Source organism: Chiloscyllium plagiosum, unplaced genomic scaffold (genome assembly GCF_037043375.1).
Source record: "Chiloscyllium plagiosum isolate Xiang-an unplaced genomic scaffold, Cpla_swu_hap1 HiC_scaffold_47, whole genome shotgun sequence".
In the NCBI taxonomy this organism is placed as follows: domain Eukaryota; kingdom Metazoa; phylum Chordata; class Chondrichthyes; order Orectolobiformes; family Hemiscylliidae; genus Chiloscyllium; species Chiloscyllium plagiosum.
The window spans coordinates 19,557,921-19,577,272 of NW_028270185.1; the positions used below are offsets into that span (position 1 = coordinate 19,557,921).

The 19,352-nt window shown below is 39.5% G+C and overlaps 1 protein-coding gene across 1 annotated transcript in view; it reads left to right on the plus strand.

Moving 5' to 3' along the window:
- LOC148135999 (regulator of microtubule dynamics protein 3-like) overlaps positions 1-19,352 on the plus strand; it is an 82,640-nt gene that overhangs the window by 11,781 nt on the left and 51,507 nt on the right. The window contains exons 2-3 of the mRNA XM_087984115.1: positions 876-998; positions 9,600-9,849. Of these exons, the coding sequence (XP_087840241.1) occupies positions 876-998; positions 9,600-9,849 (373 nt within the window). The remainder of the gene's footprint in view (positions 1-875; positions 999-9,599; positions 9,850-19,352) is intronic.

Below are 19,352 nucleotides of genomic sequence, written 5' to 3' on the forward strand. Positions count from 1 at the left end.
AATTTGTTTACAAGCTCAATCCTGGTATATTCTGAACTGAATTAGTTAAACTTAGTGAATTCTAGTTTTTTTCAAATCAGAAATAAAGTTAATGACCTGAAATATTTGTCCGACCAGTGCTAAACCCAAGAGTGTAAACATATTTTTGTTAACACTGGCTGGATCTGAAGGCCCCTTTTTGTGGCAAATGCTAGTGTTAAGTTGCTTTTCCAGAAAGACACACTGATCTTTTTGCTTCATAGAAGTATCTGCTGTTTTGAAACCCAAAGTTCAAGAACAATATCAATACATATAAATTTTATCATATACTCTATGTAAATAAATAAAGGTCAAGTCTCCACAGTCCTATCAGACATTAGGAGAAAGTGAGGACTGCAGATGCTGGAGATCAGAGCTTAAAAATATGTTGCTGGAAAAGCACAGCAGGTCAGGCAGCTTGCTGGAAAAGCGCAGCAGGGCTGCTGTCTCATTAGAGAGAGACAACTGATGGTTTACCCTGAGGGCCACGATATCTCAGGCAATGGGTGTGATAACGTGAACACAAAAGTCATGCACTGTAAATTAAGGTACTGATTTTATCAGTTGAAATGTACTCTAAATGTAAGAAATGAAGTTCAGTGTGGATACTCCAAATTCCTTTCAAGACAGCACATGGAAACTACGTAGACTAGGTCAGCTCCTTTCTAAAGCTTTCAACTTGATAACAACAAATATTCCGTAGTTAGTATTTTGATTAATAATAGTTATTTATATCTTATGTTGTGAGAATGATCTTGATGGCAAGGCATCCATTTAAGATTTTCTTTGTCTCCTGGAATGTTGATGTAGTGAGCCTTTGGTAAGGATTGAAAGTATGTTTCCTTTGTAATTCACAGACAAGTCGAAGTCCTGGCAGAATTAGATTCTTCCATGCTTGCTTTTGCAGCTGAACCATTCACAGATGACAGGACTGGGCTGGATGCTGAGTCCCCATTTCTTCAATATCAGCCAACAGCTGGGTAATACATTGAATTTAATGTTATAGCATTATTCTTCCCTCTCACTGACCATGCTTATCATGTGAAATATACAAAGAGACAGTGACTTGAGCAGAGTACAATGCTCAATAAATGTTCTAATCCTTTACATTTTTAATTGAGTTGTTTCGTGGGAGCTGAAGAGTCACCAAATGTAAGCCTCACTAAACAGAAAATAATGAGTCAGTGAGTTTAAAATTCCACTAGGAGGTAAATAGTTCAGACAATTTGAATGCCATTAGTTAACTTGTTTATGCACCAATTTTTGTGAAACCGTTTTATCATTTTCAGCACATAAATGGAATGCTTAGAACAGTTGTTTAGCTCCACCTAAAGCAATTCCCATGTTTTCTGGAACTCTCTTTGAGGAATGAATTGTCATGAGGCAAAGACTGTACCAATCATGTGATTATTTTCTTGTCAGTTTTGGAGATGATTGTTGGTATGCTTTGGAAATGCAGGTGTCCCTGCTTCTATTCTCAACTTTATCATGCACTTTTCAACTTCGATTTTTCAATAGCTGTAGAGCACAGGATCTTTCTTTGTTGTTTCCTGTCCGCAATCTAGGATCGTTGAGATCACGTGCTATCCCGTTCTGGCTCATATTAACTCACCCAGCAAAGGAGTTGTATTGACTGTTCAGTTCTAAACAAGAAGGAATTCTTACTAGTTGAACTGTGGGGACATCTGTAAATGGGATTTTAATGGTGAAATGAAAATGGTCTTCCAATGATGCTTCACAGCAGCCTGAGAGTTGCAAAACTCAGTACAGGTAGTTCTCCTATAACGCTGTAGTTACGACCCTGTGTTATAGAAAATTGTGCAATAGAAATAATAGGGCCTATAGGGAAAATCAGGGTAGGTGTGAACCACCAAAAATACTAGTAAAAATTGAAACACAAATGAAAGCACAGTCTCAGTAAATTTTGACCTGTTGTATGGTGCAATTCATCAGAATCTTGAACTGATTAATCTTGATTGGCATCTATACCTGTTGGCTGCACTACATTCTAGCCAGTCTTCAGATCCCATCCTTTATCACCCAACCACCCTTTGGTGCCCTTTTAAAAATTCTAGCACCATCATACTATGTGCCATTTCCAAAACAACTCTACATTTCCTGGATACCCCAGAATTGACCAACATCCATAGAGCAGCACCATCTTCAAAAAGATATTGTGCACCCAGACAAGAGTTGTCAGTCCAAAGCTGCTCTGCATAGTTCCTGACATTGGCCCTGAATGTGGCAGATAATGGAAAATTTGTGGCACCACAAGGTGTTGGAGATGCTGCTGATGGGAATGGGGTGATGCAGAGGCAGGACGTCCTTTACTCCCAAGTCATAAGAGGACGCCATTATACTGGAACCACGTCAACCTGGACCAGGGTTACCATATAGGCCAGTGCAGTCTCAACCATCTGAAGGAATGCACAGAACGTAGGAAGAAGATCAATGACCTTTTCCACTCTGCCAGTGAAAATGCCACGATCTCCTTGTTGATACCTCACACCCACTCTATCTCTGTTACTGTACTCACCATTTCCTGCAATATCTTCCCCATTTACTCTTATCTTCAGCAACATCTGACTAACTCTGAACCTCTTCTGCACGGCCTACTGACCCCCTCAGAACATCTCCACACATGCACTGGAAGTTACAGTGTGCCACTTACCTTTCTCTGCCTCACCCATGTGCGCAGTGTTTCCTGACCCTAACCACTCTGAGCACCTGACCGATCATGTCCAAGTCCCTGTACTGGGTTTTTTTTTGCAGTTGGTTACCATTGTCATTAGTCACTGAAACAGATTCACATGAGGTTGCAGATATTCTTGAACATCTAAACACATTTTTTTAATCAAAAAGAGGAAAAAAGCTCTTAATACAAACAACAAAGCCAAGTTTCAAACTACTTAACACTGTCTTTTTACTGTTAAGTCAATTCCAATGAAATTTCATTCTTATCTCAACTCTTTAATTTTTTTAATTAACACATTGCTCCTGGCTTCTTGTCCTCAGGCTGGAGAGACATTTTCATGATGCTTTTCCAAGTGCACTAGCACAAATATTTCACAATATCTTTTCTTCATGAAATAGCGCTCGAGCCGACTGACCACGTGATGCCGATGCGGTGTGCAGTCCTCCGGGCACAGCAGCACCAGGTGTTGGGAATAAGAATCGCGTTATAGTGGACGGGAGTTCACTTTATTTTAGAAAAATGTCGGCAATTTACAAATTGTGTTACAGACGAATCACGTTTAATAAATGCGTGTTATAGGAGAACTACCTGTATCAAGATTATTCATGCAAGCTAGCCTTTGGAGGGCATGCAGAAGACATGAACTAGAATAGATCCAAAGGTGGGGATAATAGTTACTTGGTTAGATTAGGGAGACAATATAAATTGTCGTTGTTCTCCTAGGAGATTTAATATAAGCCTTTAATATCATGAAGGATTTAGAAAAAAGTATATTTTAAAAAAGTTTCCAAAGCTGAAGAGTTAATAACTGGAGGTCACGGATTCACAGCAAAAGAACTAGAATTGACCTAATGAATTGTTTTTTATTTACAAAGACTGGTTAGGATTTGAAACTAATTGCTGAATAGCTTCAAAGTAGCCTTCAAAAAGGTAATGAATAAATAATTGAAGGAGAAAATGTCAGGGATAAGAAGAAAGTATCAGGGTTTGTGACTAAATGGATTATTCTTGAAAAGAACTGGTAGAGCCTCTGGTTCTATCAGCCAAGAAAACACTCATACACTCTATGCTTTATGACAATATTTCAGTCAGTTTTATATTTTGGAAAGTTAATTTAGTTATTGTTCACAAATGACAGTGTTATCATGAACTACTTTTCAGATTGCATCATTTAAATCTTTTCTGTTAGGATCTTGTTGAAGGAAAAATATGTTCTAGGTATCACATAATTACAAAATTAGTCACTCAAAATGTTTTAAGTGCACAGAACATAAACTACAATGGAATGTAAACCTAGAAATTACAATTTCTTATCAAGCTTGGAAATTCCTTCACCCACAATTTGAATTAAAGAATGAGACTCTTTAACTAAATGTCATTTTCAGGTTTAATGAATGAGACAATCACAGTCTAAAGGCATTGAAAATATCAACTTATCACTGATGATGCCAACCCATAACTTAATTTGTTGCTCATTTGTAGGCTTTAGATCCAATTCTACAGATCTTCATAACACATTCTCTGTATGTATGAGACTGTATTAAGTGTTTTTTTTATTCCAGTTTTAAAAAATGAATGGCAATGTTCCAAGGTAAGTGGGTTGCAAAGATATCGAGGCTATCCGTAATGGAGAGTAATGGTATCATATAAATGAAATTTGACTAAAATGAAAAACCATGTAGAATGGAAATGTGAAATAAAAACAGGAAATATAGCTGATAATTTAGCATTTATAAAGGGTACAGATAGATTTTGTTTTGGATGTGTAATCTTTCACAAAATTAGTTGAAGGGTGCATTATTCCCAAAACATTTGTAATTCCTCCTTTCTCAGCAGGTCAGTTAGCACCTGTCAGTGCTGTTTTTTTAAACTTCCATTCCAAGTAGGGTTGGGCGTAAAGTAAGTGAGATACCTGATAACCAACCTGCATGCCCTGGCACAAGAATTTGCTGGATATGTTTTTCAGAGGACAAAACATGAGTCTGAGCTGGAGTATTCTTCAATTATTGCTCCAGAGATCATTTTTGACTCCAGAAGCGCTATGCTAGCAGGCTGTATTCTATTCATCTCTCATGCTTCAACATTCTGTTTCAATATTGCTGACACTCAAAATCTGGTGAGAAGTTTATTGACCATATCTTTTTTCTAATGCCTGAATTTGATCAAGATAGATGAGAGAAAGAGGATTTATTTAGAATTGTAGAATTCTGCTGTACCGGAGACTGCCATTCAGTGTTTCTACAGTGGCTCTTTGAAAGAGCAGACCAATTTAGTCTATTTGTTTTGCCCAAAATCTTGAAAGTTAGACCTAAGTGAGCACATATCTCATTGTCTTTTGAAATTCCCTCAGAAAAATTGCTTCTACAATATTTTCAAATAATGCATTTCAGATCTTAACACTGTCTGTATATAGAGTCCTATTGCACTGAAACAGGCCCTTTGGCTCAAACTGGACCATGCCGACCAAAATGTTCATCCATGCTAACCCCACTTCCCTGCACTTAGCCCATTATCCTTCTAAACTTTTCCTATCCATGTATTTGTCCAAATGCCTTTTAAATGTTATTAATGTACTTGCTTCAACCACTTCCGCTGGCCGCTCATTACATTTGCGTATCACCCTCTGCATAAAAAAGTTGCCCCTTAGGTTCCTTTTTATTCTTTGCCCTCTGACTTTAAACTGGTGCTCTCCAATCCTTGATTCCCCAACTGTTGGAAAAAGACTGAATACATTCACCTAACCATGCCTCTCATGATCTTATACACTTCTGTTAGACCTCTCCCCCCTCAATCTCTTATGCTCGAAAGAAAAACGTCCTTGCTTGTCCAATCTCTCCCTACAACTCAGACCCTTGCGTCCTGGCAACATCCTTATAAATTTCTTCTGCATTCTTTCCAGTTTAATAACATCCACTCAATAGCAAGGTTACCAAAACTGAACACAGTTATCAATTTTTGAGAAGATTTGTAGCTCAGGTTGAGGTTCAAGTTGTAAGTTTGTTCGCTGAGTTGGTAGGTTTGTTCTCAGATGTTTTGTCAACATGCGAGGTAACATCATCAGTGATCTCCGTTGAAGCGCCGGTGTTCTGTCCCGCTTTCTATTTATGTGTCTTGGTCTGTTATGGTGGGTGATATCATTTCTGGTTCTTTTTCTCGGGTTGGTAAATGGGGTCCAAATTGATGTGTTTATTGGTGGAGTTCCGGTTTGAATACCAGGCCTCTGTGCGTGTCCCTGTTCATCCTGTTCTTGGATGAATGGGTTATCCCAGTCAAAGTGGTGTCCCTCTTTGTCTATGTGTAAGGATATTAGTGATAACTGGTCATGTCTTTTGGTGGCTGGTTGCTGCTCATGTGTCCTGGTGGCTAGTTTTCTGCCTGTGTATTTGTCCGATGTAGTGTTTATTGTGGGTACCCGATAAACACAGCCCGCCAATTCTTAAACAACAAATCCAAACAAGAAGACACAACATGCCCAGATACTCTAGCCACATTACCATACATCAAAGAACACCTCAGATGACTATCAGACTACTCCATTCTCTTGGCATCATGGTAGCCCACAAACCTACCAACCCACTGAAACAACCAGCTACTGATGAACCTAAAGGACCCTGTACCAACAAGCAGCAAATTGAATGTCATATGCAAAATACCCTGCAAGGACTGCAACTATCACTACATTGGACAGACAGGCAGAAAATGAGCCACCGGGATACACAAGCGCTAACTAGCCACCAAAAGACGTGACCAGCTATCATTAGTATCGTCACACACAGCCAAAGAAGGACACAACTTCCACTGGGACATCACATCCATCCTGGAATTCCTAGAGGCCTGGCATTCAAACCAGACCTCCATCAATAAATAAATCGATTTGGATCCCATTTACCAACCTCTCAGAAAAAGAACCGGAAATGATATCGTCCACTGTAACAGACTGTGGAAGAAAATCCGCTTCCCTGTCCACCCACAGCATAGCCATGAAGAACATAAGGAACCATGTCTGCCTAAGCCACAACAGAAACTACCCAGAGTGCCTGAGCATTGACCACATTGGCTAACTAAGACACTTGGCAGCAAACAGGAGATGACTCGAGCCACTTCCAGACTGGGGAATAAACTTCCCGAGATAGCCTGACAATAGACTTCCTAACACTGCTGCAACTGCTGCCGAAGCCTTAAGGGCAGCCTCGCTCCTCTCACATACTGGAACTCCATAAAGGATGCTCAGACTGAAAGGCACAAAGGTACCTTGCTACAATGGAAACCCATTAAAACATTAGCAGCTAATCTCAGAGGGTTGAAATCTCCTAACTCAATCACAGACTGATTGCTGCTATCAGACGGCTGATTGCCCTCCCATTGATTATGTTTTACTCTTGATTGTGCTGTAATTCAAACTATATTACTACACCCCTATAAAACTACCTATGGCCTCTGCTTGAGGAATAGAACCCTTGATCTACATGTACTGACTGTTGGTTCTGTGTCAGCCTGGTCAATTTCTCTTCCAGGAGAAAGTGAGGACTGCAGATGCTGGAGATCAGAGCCGAACATGTATTGCTGGAAAAGCGCAGCAGGTCAGGCAGCATCCAGGGAACAGGAGAATCGACGTTTCGGGCATAAGCCCTTCTTCATAAGCCCTTCCTGAAGAAGGGCTTATGCCCGAAACATCGATTCTCCTGTTCCCTGGATGCTGCCTGACCTGCTGCGCTTTTCCAGCAACACATTTTCGGCTCAATTTCTCTTCCAGCCATATCGCTTGTAATAAACAGCTTGTCAATTTCACCTGGTTCACGCTTGTGTGGTCTCTGTTCAATTGAGTAATTTCTCAGACACAGATCAAGACGCACACACAAAGCTGGACAAAACACCATTGCTTCAATAGGGGCTCACTGATGATGTTATCTAGCATGGTGATGAAATGTCTGAAAACAAACCTACCAGCTCAGCGAGCAAAATTACAGCATGAACAATATTCCAAGTGCAGTCCTGTACAACTGCAACAAACCTTCCCAATTTCTATACTTAATGCCCTGACTGATGAAGACCAGTGTGCCAAAAGCCTCCTTCATTGCCTTGTCTATCTGTGACTCGACTTGTAGAGAATTGTGCACCTGAACCCCAAGGTCCATCTGTTCCACAGCACTCCTTGAGACCCGACCATTCACCATGAAACTTGATTTGACTTTCCAAAATGCAAGATCTCACACTTCTTTATATTAAACTCCATTTTCCATTTCTTGGTCTACTTCCCCAGCTGATCAAGCACCTGTTGCAATTTCTGATAACCTTCCTCACTGTCCATGATACCTCCTGTTTTCACGTCATAACAAATTTACTAATCATGCCTTGTAAGTTCTCATTCAAATCATGTATATCAAAAAGCTATGGGGCCCAGCACTGACCTCTGAGACACACTACTAGTCGCAGGCCTCCAATCTGACAAGCATCCTTCCACTATTACCCTTTGCTTCCTACAATCAAGCCAATTGTGTATCCAGTTTTCCATTGTTCCCACTGGATTCTATGTGATCTAACCTTGCAGAGCAGCTTACCATGTGGAACCTTAACAAAGGCCTTACTGAAATCCAGACAGACCCTGTCTACTGCCCATGCCCTTGTCAAACTTCCTGGTCATTTCATCAAAGAGCACTAACAAATTTGAGGTTTGTTGAAAATTAACACATTATTGAAGAAGTCTTGCACTCATCAGGACAATTCATAAGAATACTAATATAAGGGGAAACTAATATTTATACACCAACAGGAGAGTGCTGATTCATTTGCAGCTGGACTCTGCTGCAAATGAATCAGCTTTGACAAAATGTCTTTTTGTTAGCAATATTCGAAACTCTTCATTTCGCCTTCATCTTGCTAATTATTTAATTCCGTGATCAATGGCTAGCAACTCATTTGATAGGAAGAAGATATTTCTCCCACTTACTTCAAAACTTTGCACATAATTAAACATGTCAGTTAAATTTACCCATAATTTTCTCTATTCTAAGCAGAATAATCTCATCCTCTCACATTTCTCTACATAATTGTAGTCCATTGTCCGTGGGCATGACATCCTTTCCTAAGTGTGATGCAACACTCCTGCTGGTGTCGAACCAATGATTTGCAAAGGAATGCCATGACTTCCTTCATTTTGTATTAGATCTACCATTTTATAAAAGCAAGTACCCAAGCACTTTTCCCCTATATCAAATTGTTTCCCCACTTTGTGTGCCCACATTAGCACTGGCAACCATACCCCTCTGTCCTGTTCTTCCCAAAATGCACTATAACACAATTCTCTGCACTACATTGCATCAACTATGCATCTGCCCATTTTGTCACCCTGTCTACATCCTCTTATAATTTTTGTGATCCACACATTGTGCTCTCTTCACCCAAGTCTGGATAATTTATTTGTACCAAAAGAAGAGTGGTTCCAATATCAGTCCCTGGAAGTTCCCACTACATTATTCTTGCTCTTCAGAAAAGTGTTTCTGAACTCGGCTTTTGTTGTAGGGACATCCCAGGGGTTCAATATTGTACGATCACCTCAGTAAAGTTTGAAGTCTGAATATCACTCTCGAGCATTCCATCTAATTATTGTTTGAACATTTTGCATAGATTATGCTATACATCCGCAAATGTTAACTCCTTGGTCCAGATTAGTGATCACACTTTTCTATCAATGTTTATAATCCTTCTTTCTGTCAGTCATCACAATGTAGTTTATGTTTTGGCTTCTAAGTGACTCTCTATGGATCAAGTTTCTAAAGTCTCTCCCAACTCCATTGCTGTCTCATATATGAAAAGAAAACTTACACTCATCAACTGATCTTCCAGTGACACCACTAAAATTTATAAGATATTGTACATTTATTTTCAGTTATACTGCAGCACACACTGACATAGAGCTGGAGAAAGATGAAGAACAGGACAGCAGTTTGGTGCAAATTCTTAATTTCTCCCCTACTCTGGAACCAGGACCAGAGTCTGGGGCTATGCAGTACTTGATATCGCCAGAAGTAGATCAGAATGAAATGCATGCCCTTCTGGAAGAAGTAGACAGACTACATGGTGGAAGCAAAGAGGAACAAGAACAAGGATTTAAAGTCCTTTTAGACAATAAAAATAAGGTAAAACAGTGTAAACTTTTGTTACACAATTAACAACTGAAGCAGCTTTTTTTTGGCAATGATGTGGAGCAATGGGAAGAAACGTTGTACTGAAACAATTTCTTTAGACTTCACAACTTTAGCCCCAATTGTAATTCAGTGACACTCGAACATATTGTTTAGTTACTAAATAAGTAATCTGAAGCCTATGCTAATATTTTGAAGACACAAGCTCAAATCTGATTGTGGCTGTTTGGGAATACAAGCCTGGCATCTGGAATGAATTATGAAACAGCTGGTCTATTTTAAAAACCCATAACTAATATTCTTGAAGGAAGGAAAACTGCTGTTCTTACCCAGTTTGACCCCCTCAAATTTCCAAGTGAGCCATTTAGTTGTATTCAACAAAGCAACTTGCCATTGTCCACTCGAGAAATTAGGGATGGGCTGGCAATATCCACATCCTAAGATTAAAATAATTAAATGTTAATGGAAATTATACTTAATAACCGTTAATAGAAATTGAGAGTGCTACTACTGGCAAGCTCCCTTCCAAACCATAGGCATCCAGTAATTAAAGAAGGCATCTCACCACGATCACCTTCTCAAGGGCAATTAGGGATGGACAATAAATGGACCTAGCCAAATTACCTATTGCTCTTGCATTATTTAAAAGCATTTTTAAAATTAACCTAAAATTTATAGATGGATAAATGTGGAATGCTGAACAGCATTGGAATAGTCAAGTACAGAGGTGACAGGGGTGTGGATGAAGAAATAGCAGCAGGTGGACTGAACCAAGATAAGACCAGAAGAAATAGAAACAGAAGTAGGCCATTCAACCCTTTGAGCCTGCTCTGCCATTTGACAGAATCATGCCTGATCCAACATTCCTCACAACTACTTTCCTGACCTTTCCCCAGAAACCCTTGATTCCCATACCCATGAAAAATCTATCTATCTCAGCCTTAAATATATACAAGGACTCTGCTACTACAATTGCCTGTGGAAAGGAGTTCCAAAGACTCTCAACCCTGTTAGAAGAAATTCCTCTTCATCTCAGCCTTAGATTGATGCCCCTTTACTCTGAGACTATGCCCTCTGCTCCTAGGTTCTCCCGAAAATATCCTCCCAGTATTTAACCTGTCAAGCCTCTGAAGAATCTTACATGTTTCAATTAGATCACTTCTCATTCTTCTAAATTTCAATGAGTCTCAGTGTGTTCCACCGTTGCTCATTAGGCAAACCCTCCATATTGAGAATCATCTAAGTGAACCTCTGAACTTGCTCAATTTAATAATATGTTATAGGGGTGGGAATAGGTGGCCTCTGATGGTATGGATATGTGGCCAGAACATCACCCTGGGACCAAATATGATATGAAATATGCAAACAATTAGGTTTAGCCTAAGCCAGCTACAAGAGAGAGAAATGAAGTTACTGGTGATGGACCAAAGTCTGAAAAGTGGCCAAAGTCTATTGACTGGATTTTTGCAGAGTTAGGAAACTCCACAGACTTCTAAAAAATGTAGGCAAGACCTATTTCCAGAGGTCGATAGTGTTTTCTGAGAACCTCACTCTAAGAAAACAGTCTATAGCTATCAGTAAGAGTTAAAATGAAACTCTATGCTGGACTGCTTTGACTGACAGATATAGTTTAGAAAAGTCATTTTGTTTTGCAGATTCAGTAGTGATTTTCTTTAATGCTACCCCAAGAACTACCATTATGTTATTATGAATGGCTGGCTGAGTTCCAAAATATACAATTTCTCTGGTGGGGTGTTTCCAGTTTGACAACATAAAGAAGCTGTTAAATGATCAGCTGTTTTTGAAGTGAGGTTTTGCTTGAAATTTATATTTATAAGGGATTAACTGCTTGAAATTTAAAGACTTTGAATGGATTTAATCTGAGAGATTTTCAGTATTAATGTGTAAAACTGACAAGTGCATTTAATCATTCAAAGTTGTAAAAATATTTCCACATGATTCTTAAGGTCTTCGCATGGTAGATACTGGAAAGTAGCTATGGAGATGACAGAGAAGGTGTGAAAGGCCTTCGAGAACTGATGGGAGGCATGAATTGACATGGAGGGTATGAGGTGTGGTTGGGGCCATCAGGTTAGGAGATACTATTGGGTTTTGTGATGGGGTGTGAGTGTTACATGACCGAACACCTAAAACACTTTGGATGAAGTCCCAGGGAATCAAGTGGGCCTTCAAGACGATGGCAGAGTAGGACTCCTGAGCCGTGCCTTGTCTACTCCGATCACTTTTTTTTCTTGTCCTTTCCTTTACTTACCTCTTGTCCTGAGCTTGGATGGGGTCAGCGGTAGTGAGGGATCCCAATGTGAACTTGAGTGAGCTCAGTGTGGACCTTAGGGTGGCTGTGAGTGAGTCCCTTCTTATTTCCCTGGAATGGACAATGGGACCTGGCATTGGAATCGGCAGAGATGATATTGTCAAGTTAGGCCCAGTGGCGAAAGATGGTGTCTGAGGATCAGCGACTTCATCTTTGGTTCGGTCTTTTCTTTTTATTCTCTCATGGGATATGGGTGTCACTGGCGAGGCCAGCATTTATTGCCCATCCCTAAGGGAGAAATTAAGAGTCAACCACATTGCTGTGGGTCTGGAGTCACATGTGGACCAGATCAGGTAATGGTGACAGATTTCCTTCCCTAAAGGACATTAGTGAACCAGATTGCTTTTTCCTGACGATTGACAATGGTTTCACGGTCATCATTAGACTCTTAATTCCAGATTTGTATTGAATTTAAATTCCACCATTTGCCATGTCAGAATTTGAACACAGGACCCCAGAACATTAGCTGGGTTTCTGCATTAATAGTCAGATAATAATACCACGAGGCTATTGCCTTTCCTCTGATGCTGGTGGCAGCAAAACAGAGGTCAAAGTGCATCATGGCCACATTCAGGTGAGCCCAGCAGTGAGAGATGTTGACTCTGACACTGGTGGGTGCAACACAAGTTGTGGCAGGTGGTGGTGAAAGAGAATCAGCCGAAAGATGGCACCTGAAGAGTGGCGACTTCGATGTTGGTTGGGTCCGGTGTAGACAGCAGTGAGATGTTGGAGAAGGGATGGTGACGTGGGTGTCATTGATAATGAGCTAGCTCAGGACTGATGGACTTTGGACTATACCTTTCTTCTTTTTTCTTATTTTTAAACTATTCAAAATGGCGCCAGATTGTGGCAATTGTGGAAATTTTCACTGTATTTTACAGTTTTTCTTGCTGTGAAAATATACGTGATGATAAAATCATTCATTCCTTCATTCCAACCCACCCCACCCCCGTGACACTTGCTGACCCATAGTCACTACACTCTGCTTCTTGGCTCAGTGGGTACAACCACATTTCTTTATTTCATGACTGGTATCACCACCATCAATTTAAGAGTTTTTTTATTCTTAATTCAGAAATTTTAAAAGTCAGGTTATGTTTTAGAAGTCTCTTTTTTTACATTGCAAAGTTTTTTTTTTGAAAAGCCGAACAGTTTCTTTTTAAAATAAGCAATTGTGATTTTGTTCTGGAGAGTCCGGTTAGCTCTGGAGAACATCTATTTTTTCCTTCACGGCATTTATTGAAGGGGAATAATTTTTATTCATTTAATCAGTTAAGTGGTTGATTTTATTTGTTTTATATGTTCGATATATATATTTTTAACTTTTTTCCATTTTAACATTTTCGGTAGGTTATAAAGGATAGTTTGTTTTATGTATGAGGTGTGATTGAAACCTTTTTTAGGCTTAATGTTATTAAGGCCATAAGATATAGATGCGATGGCTAGTAGATTTAGAAACGTTATTATACAGCAGGATCAGTCAGATACATGGGTAACTGTCAGGAAAGGGAGAAAGGTAGTTCAGAAGTCTCTGGTGACTATTCCTCTATCAAATAAATATTCAGTTTTTGAAACTGTTGAAGGGGGTAGTATCTCTGAGGAAAATAGAAGGGCCAATCAGTTATTGGACACTTGGACTGATTCTTATGTTCAGCAGCGTTTGACAAGATTTAATAAAATTACTGTTATGGGGACTGTCCTGTCAGGAGCATAGGCAGGAGATTCTGTGGCAGTGAGTGTAAATTTAGGATGGTTTGTTGCTTTCCTGGTGCTAGGATTAAGGAGGTCTCTAAATGTTTCAAGCATATTGTTAAATGTGAGATTAAGAAGCCAGAAATTATTGTACACATTGGTAGGAATGACATTATTAGGGAAAAGATTAAAGCAGTACAGAGTTAATTTAAGAGGTTAGGTAGAGATTAAAAAATAAAATCTTAGAAATAGCCATTTCTGGTTTACTCCCAATGCTAAATTCAAACGAGGGAAAGAACAAAAGGTTAAAGGAGATAAATCAATGCTTGAACAGCTGGTGTATTGTTCAGGAATTCAGGTTTTTGGACAATTGGAATGTCTTATGGGATAGAAAAAAGTTTGGTTCAAAGGATGGGTCGAACCACAGCTGGAAAGGGATCAATATTTTAGCAGGGAGATTTGCTCATTCTATTAAGGAAGATGTTATACTGATTGAGAAGGTGAATGGAGGAATTCTAAGTAGCAGCGTAAGTGGAAGGATTGATGGGGAAGGTTCTGAATTTGAGGAGATCATTTAGATTAGAAAAGAAAGACAAGCTAGTCAAAGCGTGTAGTAACTCTGAAGAACTGAATTGCGGTTATTTCAATGCAAGGGGACTTACAGGTAAGGCTGATGAACTCAGAGCTTGCTTAAGATCATGATATTGGGACGTCATAGCTCTTACAGAAACTTAACTGAGAAATCGACAAGACTGGCAGCTCAGTAATCTGGGTTTTAAATGCTATAGGATGATAGAAAAGGAGGCAAGAAAAGGGGGCGGTGTAGTGAGCGATGGCATTTTGATTAAGGATTACATTACTGCTGTAACTGTGGAAGATATTTCTGAAACATCTTTCAATGAAAATATGTGGGTAGCAATGAGAAATAAGAAAGGGAAGATCACTTTAGGACTGTACTGTAGGACCCCAATAGAGAAGTTGAGAAACAAAAATGTAGGGAGATCTCAAATATATGTAAGCATAATAAGGTTGTAATAATGGGGGATTTTAATTTTCCAAACATTGACTGTGACTACCATAGTATTAAAGGTTTGGATGGTGAAGAATTTGCCAAATGTGTTCAAGTAAATTTTCTTTATCAATATGTGGATGCTCTTACGAGAGAAGGAGCAAAACTCGACCTTCTTTGGGTAATAAGGCAAGGCAGGGGGGAATACTTTGAGTGCAGTGATCAAAATTCTATTACTTTCAAAATGGTTATGAAAAAGAATAAGCCTTCCATAAAAGTTAAAGTTTTCAATTGGAGTAGGGCAAGTTTTATTGGTATGAGACAGGAACTTTCAAAAGTTGTTGGGAGTAGACTGTTCTCAGGTAAAGGGATGTGGGAAGTGTTCAAGAGCGTGATGATGAGCTCAGAAGCATTTTGTTCCTATTAGAGTGAAGGGTAAGGCTGGTAAGATTTAGGAACAATGGATGAATGAAGATTCTAGAGGTTCTAGTCAAGAATAAAAAAGAATCGTATTTTAGATGTAGACAACTTGGTTCAATTGAATCTCTTAATCAATATAAAAAGTGTAGGGGCATTCTTAAGAGAGGAATCAGGACGGCAAAGAGGGGATATGAGATATCATTGACAGATAAGGTGAAGGATAATCCAAAGACATTCTACAAATATATTAAGAGCAAGAGGGTAACGAGAGAGAGGATAAGGCCTCTTAAAGATCAAGGAGGTCATCTTTGTGTTGAATCCCAGGACTTGGCAGAGATACTAAATGAATATTTTGCATCAGTTTTTACTGTGGAGAAAGAAATTAAGTCTAGAGAATGCAGAGAAATAAACTTTGATGTTTTAAAAATAGTTACAGAAAAGAAGGTTGGGGAGGTCTTAGAGAATATAAATGTGGATAAATCTCCAGGACCTGATCTAATGTATCACAGAACATTGTGGGAAGTAGCAATTTGTCCTGAGGCTGAGATGATTTATTTTACAACAGCCACAAGCATCATCATTTTTGTGCTAAGCATGACTCCAACAAGTGAAGCGTTTTATCTTGATTCCCATTGACTTAGTTTTGCTGGGGCTCCTTGATGATACTGTTAGTCAAAGCTGCCTTGGTGTCAAGGATTGTCATTTGCACCTCACCACAAGTTCAGTTCTCTCTTCCATGTTTGGACCAAACCTGTATTAAGATCAGAAGCCAAACAATGGTGAACAGGTTATTATTGTGTAAGTGTTACTTGATAGCACTATTGAGACTAGATTAATGGAATGGTACTTGGCTGGTTTGGATTTGTCTTGCTTTTTGTGGATAGAATGTGCCTGACAACTTGACACATGTTGGGTAGAAGCCAGTGTTTAAGTTGAACTTAAGCAGCTTGACTAAGTGTACAGGTCATTCTTTTATAAAGTGATGGTTGCGTTCTTGTGCAACCCCGTGTTATAGAAAAAGCATGCTTTAGAAACAGCGCTTATAGTGCTGGTGATGTAATCACGTTCCAGCCAACACTTGTATTAAAAGTTCACACTTCAGAAACCGTGTCCCCAATTCGTCAATCACGTTACAGCGAAGTCGCGTAAATGAAATACGCGTTATGGCAGAACGATCTGTAATACCAATTTTAGAGTGCAAGTCCTCAGTACTATTGTCAGGCCTTAGCCTTTGCTGTATCCAGAGACTTCAGCTGTTCCTGATATTGTGGATTGAATGCAATTGGCTTAAGACTGATAATAGTGGTACCAGGGAACTCAGGAGGTTGTATTGAATTATCCACTTAATGCTTTTGGCTGAAGTTAGTTACAAATGCTTCAACCATGTCTTCGTCATTTTCAGAATCCTGAAATGTTTTCTGTGGTCACGAATTCTATATTCTCACTTTAACTGTTCAGGGTTGTGGGTGGAGGTGGGGGGAATGTGGCAAGATATGTCTAAAAATCATAAAGGTGGTAACACAAACTGAGAAGATTGACAGCTTTTTTCAGCTAGATTGCATTAACATGAATAAAATCTTTTTAAAAATTGTCAAGAGAAGTAAGAACTGTTTTTGTATTGTAGGAATAAAAGAATAGCCAGTATGTTGCATGTTATTTGTTCAATTTATTAATTTTATATAAACATTGTCATGCTATGAATAAACTGCTTGAGTGGTGTTGATATTGTCTCTGGATTGAGAAACACGTTTTTAGGCCAGCAACCATTATTGTTTCTAAATTATTCTCAATGTTTTACTAGCTATTTTTTAATCATGAGGTTCATTAGGCTAAAATATTGCCCTGATTCTCCATATTTCAAGTCAATTGTTTTAAAGATTGTCGTCATTGGTTTCAAATTTTATATCTGCCATGGTGGGATTCAAACTTGTGTCCTCAGAACATTACCCTGGGGATCCAGATTAATTGTCCAGTGACATTACCACTATATAATCACCTTGCATAATATCAAACTATAAGTGACAAATGCATCTCAGTAATAGTGTGAAATGACTATTGGATCTTGGTACAGCACTAGTGTTTTGTTTCGGAATGATACAATGGGGCTGAACTTCAGGTTATTAGAATTAAAAATAAGAAAATGCTAGAAATGAAAACAGATTATCATATCTGAAAGAAGGGGATAGGGTAATAATTTAAGTGGGGCCCATTCATCCAATGATGCCAAATGCTAGCCTGTTTTATTTTCAGATACTGTCTGCCATCCTGTGCACATCGAGCATTTTCTGTTCTTGTTTCAGATTTGTAGCAATCGCAATTGTTTTACTGCATTTAGGCATGTTTAGCAAGTCAAGTAGGATGCCGGATAACTCATACCCAACAGAGACTGAAGGGTTCACAATCCACTTGTATTCTGTTTTAGTTCAGTATGGGTCAGCTTCTGCATTGTCAGCCTATAGAGATACTAAATTATCAGTGTACAGTACATGATATAGAGGTGTCTTTCACATGAAAGGTCAACAGTGACAACTTAATTGCTGCACACTTATTGAGAGAGAATTTACCATCATACACATTTAGATGTTCACAGGACATAAAGAGACATTCAGTCCATCATATTTACCCCAGTCAACAAGATCTGGCTATACTAGTCCTATTTACTAGCTCTTAGCCCACAGCCTGGAGGTTGTGGCATCACAAGCAAGTATCCAAATACTATTAAAGTATTGCAAGAGTTTCTGATACAACTGTCAAGGCAGTGAGTTGTAGACTGACCACCTAGATGCAATTCCATGCCTTGTTACTCCTCTCCAAGTGCAGTATCTTTATTTTGTTCACTAATGGGAATTTGACATTGCTGACTAGGCTAGCATTTACTGCCCATCCATAGTTGCCCTTAAAACGGTGGTGGTCAGCTTCCTTCATGAATCACTGCAGTTTATTTGCTGTCAGTAAACCCACGGTGCTGTTAGGGAGGGGGTTCTAGGATTTGACCCCCGTAACACTGAAGGGATGGCACGGTGGCACAATGATTAGCACTGCTGCCTTACAGCACCCGGGTTCAATTCCCGCCTCAGGCAACTTCTGTGTGGAGTTTGCACATTCTCTCTGTGTCTGCGTGGGTTTTCTCCGGGTGCTCCGGTTTCCTCCTACAGTCCAAAAATGTGCAGATTAGGTGAATTGACCATGCTGAATTGCCCGTAGTGTTAGGTGAAGGGGTAAACGTAGGGGAATGGGTCTGGGTGGGTTGCTCTTTGGAGGGTCGGTGTGGACTTGTTGGGCCGAAGGGCCTGTTTCCACACTGTATGTAATCTAATCTAATACTGAAGGAACAATGATATATTGCCAAATCAGGATGGCATGCAGCTTGGAAGAGGAGCTTTCAATTGGTGGTGTACCCCTGTATCTGCTGGTAGTGGTAGTAGGTTTTGTATGCGCTATCAAAGAAGATTGCCTTGGAGAATATCTCAGTGCATCTTAGAGATGGTACATACTGCTGCTGCTGAGCATCAGTGGTGGATGGAGGGAATGAATGTTTGTGGATATTGTGTAAATCAAGCAGCTTCTTTGTCCTGAATAGTGTCAAGCTTCTTGAGTTTTGTTGGAGTCGCACTCATTTAGGCAACTGGGGAGTATTCTATCATACTCCTGACTTGTACCTTGTAAATGGACAGACTTTGTGGAGTCAGGAGGTAAGTTATTTACTGCAGGATTCTAGCATTTAACCTGCTGTTTTAACCACAGTATTTATATGGCTAGTATAGTTCAGTTTTTGCTCAATGGTAATCCCCAGGATTAAGATAGTGATGGCAATGCCATTGAATGTCAAGGAGAAAGTGAGGTCTGCAGATGCTGGAGATCAAAGTTGAAACTTTATTGCTGGAACAGCACAGCAGGTCAGGCAGCATCTAGGGAACAGGAGATTCGACGTTTCGGGCACAGGCCCTTCTTCAGGAATGTCAAGAATTGATGTTTTCTGGATTGAGTTCCATTTGCCACTCTCAGCTCTGCTGAACCGACCAGTTTGTTAGTATCCTCCTGTAA